Raw genomic sequence first — 4,539 nt, forward strand, 5'->3', positions numbered from 1 at the left:
CCGCGATCAATGCGTCACTCATCGGCGCTGGATTTCCGGTCGGATAGTAGTCGGAATCCAACGAATTTGGTCAGAAATAGCTGCCCCCACTGCGCGGCCACTGTTGACGCTGATCGGGTCGGATTCCGATTGAATCGCGATCGGAGACCGACCGAGGACGGCCCGATCGCTAGAGTGGTCGCACTGTTTCCAGCCAAATCGTGGCCAGATTCCAATCGCGCACGCCGGTCTTTCCTCGGCCGATCTCCAGTCGCGATTTGGCCTGAATCCGATCGTGATTTGGCCGGAAATGATATTGTCATTGCCGACCCTATTTCCGGTTGAATTTTGTCGGAATTCGACGTCAGTTGAAGCGCTGGCGAGTGACGCGTCGATTGCGGTTGAGGTGGCTGGATGGCGTAGCGAGGGCGGCGGCAGCGACAGTAAATTACGGGTGTCATTTACGAATCATAGATTCCTCGTCACGCAGTATAGCATTTCCCCTCCTGGATTCCACAAGCAGCTAAATTATATTCCCCACCGACCTCGTTCTCCACCAATGCACATTTCGCACGCCAACCTCATTTTCCACGGTGGATCCTTGCGTAGCAGCTGACGCATCGTCGTTGAAATCTCCAGCCGGAATTCAGTCTCCTCCCGCCAAACAAAGATTTCGCCAGCGTGCCAAACGCCACTAATTATCTCCACGTGTTCGGAATGGGCACGTAAAACTTCTCTGCTTCTAGAGACGGCTGGATTTTGAGTAGGTAATTAAGGGATGAATTTTAATACATTAAATAAAAAATTAATTACACACATAATAATTATATATATATATATATATATAAAAGATCCGTACGTATCTAGTCTGACTGACTGATCGATCCTTTCTAGCTCGTTAAAAGATGCTGGCGGGAAGGAAGGACAAGAGAAGCTATAAAAGAAATCTCTTTTGGAGCGCCAACTTAATTACTGCTTAGTTAATTTGGGACAGGAGAATGAACTAAAAACCTTTTTCAGATCCTGTTCAGAAACGCGATCGACGCGTTTGATTTAAAGCTGGGTCCGACCCGAGCGACTGCTCGGGGTCCATATCCGTGTGGCGTTTTGGTCGGTGGTTAGAAGGGACACGGATCCCGTTTCCGGGGTGGTTTTCAAATTTAGAATGTTTTCAAGGTGTATGTATATATATATATATATAACAATTACCTAATTTACTGTAGAGATATCCTACAAAGTAGATATCGTTGAAAATTGAATTGGCGTAATCTATCTGCAGTCAAATATATACAATAGTCAGCGGAGTGGTTGTTCGACTGGATTTGGCCCTTTGACTCAAAATAATGATATATACATATATAGATTTTTCTGTGTTTTTTCTCCTCATAGATAAGAACTACAAAAATAATACATGTAATTAGTATTCTACGTACGTCAGTCGACGCACGCGCTGTGCTCTGTACTGACGTCGTCGCAAATTGCTTGCCACTCAAGCAATATGTTGTTGACCTAATTTTTTTTTTTAAAAAAAATAGCAATTTGCTATCTCTTACTCATCGACCATAGCACCGAGAAGACCAAGAAACAAAGTTGACAAGCCTCCTCTCAGTGCCTGTTCCAATTTGATTTACTTTACTTTACTTTTTTGGGTGCTCCATCGCCGCCGGCGGCTCCGCCGCCGGGTGGTCGATTCTGTAAAGGTTACATGGCAGCTTAAGGTTTTCGATCAAAATTCCAAATTTGAATTCAAACAGTTTAATTCGCCGGAGGAGTCGATTCTTTAGTCTCGGGCTCCAAGGCCGCCCTTGGGCCTGACTGAGCATTTGGTGCCTTCCTTCCTGCTTCACTCCTTTCCGTCTTTTGAAAATTTACCAGATTCCACATGAACAACTCGGGTTGTTCGTTTCCTTCCACCCCACACGCTTGCCAACACTGTCCGCCTCGGTGTCTATCCATGTCGTTGTCATATGCATCTCTCTGACCATTGAAATTAATCTTCGTCCCTATAAATGCTCGTCCCCTGGCAGGCCTCTGGGACATAGATTCGCCTCCTCCTCCTTCTTATTCTTCTTGGTGCTGTTAGTTAATTAGTTGTACTTCATGGGGATGCGGCAAACAGGCGACTTCGAGCTGCTCTCCAGGATTGCAACCAACGACGGCCACGGCGAGAACTGCTCCTACTTCGATGGCTGGAAGGCCTACGACAGCGATCCGTTCCACCCTGTCGACAATCGCAACGGAGTCATCCAAATGGGACTCGCAGAGAACCAGGTACTTGATTATGTTGCAGTCGATTGAGTTAGCAGTAGTAGTTGTTTATATATCGTGGTTCTTAATTCTTTCTCTCTCTCTCTGCGTGCAGCTATGCTTTGACTTGATTCAGGACTGGTTGAAGAGGAACCCGGAGGCTTCCATTTGCACGCAAGAGGGAGTTTCACAGTTCAGCGACATTGCCAACTTCCAGGACTACCATGGCCTCCCTTCCTTCCGCAGGGCCATTGCCAGGTTCATGGAGAAGGCGAGGGGAGGCAGGGCCAGATTTGACCCCGACCGCATAGTGATGAGCGGCGGAGCCACCGGGGCGCAGGAGACCATGGCCTTTTGCCTCGCCAATCCCGGCGAGGCCTTCCTCATCCCGACCCCTTATTATCCAGGATTCGATCGAGATTTCCGGTGGAGAACAGGGGTGGAGCTTCTGCCCTTCGACTGCTACAGCTCCAACAAGTTCCAGATCTCGCAATCCGCGTTGGAATCTGCGTACCAAACGGCAGTAAAAAACAACATTAGAGTCAAAGGAGTGCTCGTGGCTAATCCGTCGAACCCTCTCGGCACCACCATGGACAGGGAGACCCTCCGGTCCCTGGTCAGCTTCGTCAACGACAAGAACATCCACTTGGTCGTTGACGAGATCTTCTCCGGCACCGTGTTCGACTCCCCGGACTTCGTCAGCGTGGCGGAGATCGTGGAAGACGAGCCCGGAAGGTTCAACCGAGACCTCATCCACGTGGTCTACAGCCTCTCCAAGGACCTCGGCCTGCCGGGGTTCCGTGTCGGCGTCATCTACTCCTTCAACGACGCCGTGGTGCGCTGCGCCCGCCGGATGTCCAGCTTCGGGCTGGTCTCGACGCAGACGCAGCATCTGCTGGCGGCGATGCTGAGCGACGAGGAGTTCACCTCGCAGTTCCTGGCGGAGAGCCGACGGCGGCTGGCGGAGCGGCGGAGGGTCTTCGAGGCGGGGTTGAGGGAGGTCGGTGTCCGGAGCCTGGACAGCAACGCGGGTCTGTTCTGCTGGATGGACCTGCGCCATCTGCTCAAGGCGAAGACGGTGGACGAGGAGCTGAAGCTGTGGCGAATCATCGTGCACGAGGTGAAGCTGAACATCTCGCCGGGGGCCTCGTTCCACTGCGCGGAGTCGGGGTGGTTCAGGGTGTGCTTCGCCAACATGGACGAGGACACCATGGCCACGGCGTTGGGCAGGATCAGGGCCTTCATGGCCCGCGCGCGCCCGCGCCGAAAGGCAGAGGGCGACGAACGAGAAGAAGAAGAAGTGGGAGTCGGCTGCGGCGCTGCGCTTAAGCCTGCCGCGGAACGGTCGGCGCTACGAGGACATTCTCATGTCGCCGCATCTAACCATGTCGCCCCATTCTCCCCTCGTTCGCGCCGCCACCTGATCGCCATCCGATCCGACTTCTTAGATTATTAAATTAATTATTATAGTCTTGATTCTTTAATTATCGATAATATGCAAAAATTGATATATGTGACGGAAGGTTGCTATAACCAATACCTAATCACTTTGTTCCTTAATTTGATTTAAATTGATTCATGAAAGAGGTAGATTCTTTCTGTCTCATTCTCTCTTATTATTTTTTCTTTTTTCATTATACTATTTGAGATAGCATGATAACTTAATTGTTCCGGTTAGATATTGAAAACAGTCCATCCATCAGTCAAAAGTTATGCCACCCAGATTGTGATTAACCCTCTCGATCGAAGAGATCTAAGAAGCGAGAGATGAAACCAAAGGATTAGTTAGCCGTTGGGGATCCCGACGGGACCACTCCGACGTTCAAGTTAATACCGGACTAAAGAAGAAGAAGAAACAATAGAGCTTGAAGATGCCGAAAATTCCAGAGAGCTCTCTCATACATGTGTCAAAGTCTATATACTCACGGGGAATAGCAACCCGAGCCAGTATCTGAGGAGACAAATTCTGTACATTCCTGACAAGTACGCAGACATGCCAATATCTAGGAGACAGAACCTGCGGGCATGGGCAGAGCTAAGGGGGGGCGCCTGGGGGCGCCCCCCCCCCCCCCCCCCCCCCCCCCCCCCCCCCCCCCCCCCCCCCCAGCTGCCCTTTGGTAATTCTCCATTCTCTCTTTACCAGGATCTCTCTCATACCAATGATCCAACAGACAATTTTCTGGTTGATTTACCATAAGTTCTTATTGTAGATGTGTCGAATAGCTTGTAAGTTCCTTGCAACTATTGGTAATTCTGTAACGGCTTCACAAACTAAGCTCTTGCCCATTCCGTAATCTCTTTCTTCAGTTTCTG

At 50.0% G+C, this 4,539-nt stretch overlaps 1 protein-coding gene across 1 annotated transcript; it reads left to right on the forward strand.

Moving 5' to 3' along the window:
* Window positions 1-2,016: 2,016 nt before the first annotated feature.
* Window positions 2,017-3,873, forward strand: LOC141829560 (1-aminocyclopropane-1-carboxylate synthase-like). Its single transcript, XM_074717071.1, is given in 3 exon segments — window positions 2,017-2,250; window positions 2,342-3,472; window positions 3,474-3,873. Coding segments are annotated over 3 exon segments (1,479 nt in total). The 5' UTR covers window positions 2,017-2,079; the 3' UTR covers window positions 3,651-3,873.
* Window positions 3,874-4,539: the final 666 nt, after the last annotated feature.

Source organism: Curcuma longa, chromosome 5 (genome assembly GCF_044706935.1).
Source record: "Curcuma longa cultivar G26 ecotype Majalengka, Jawa Barat chromosome 5, ITB_CL_G26_1.1, whole genome shotgun sequence".
Classification (NCBI taxonomy): Eukaryota; Viridiplantae; Streptophyta; class Magnoliopsida; order Zingiberales; family Zingiberaceae; genus Curcuma; species Curcuma longa.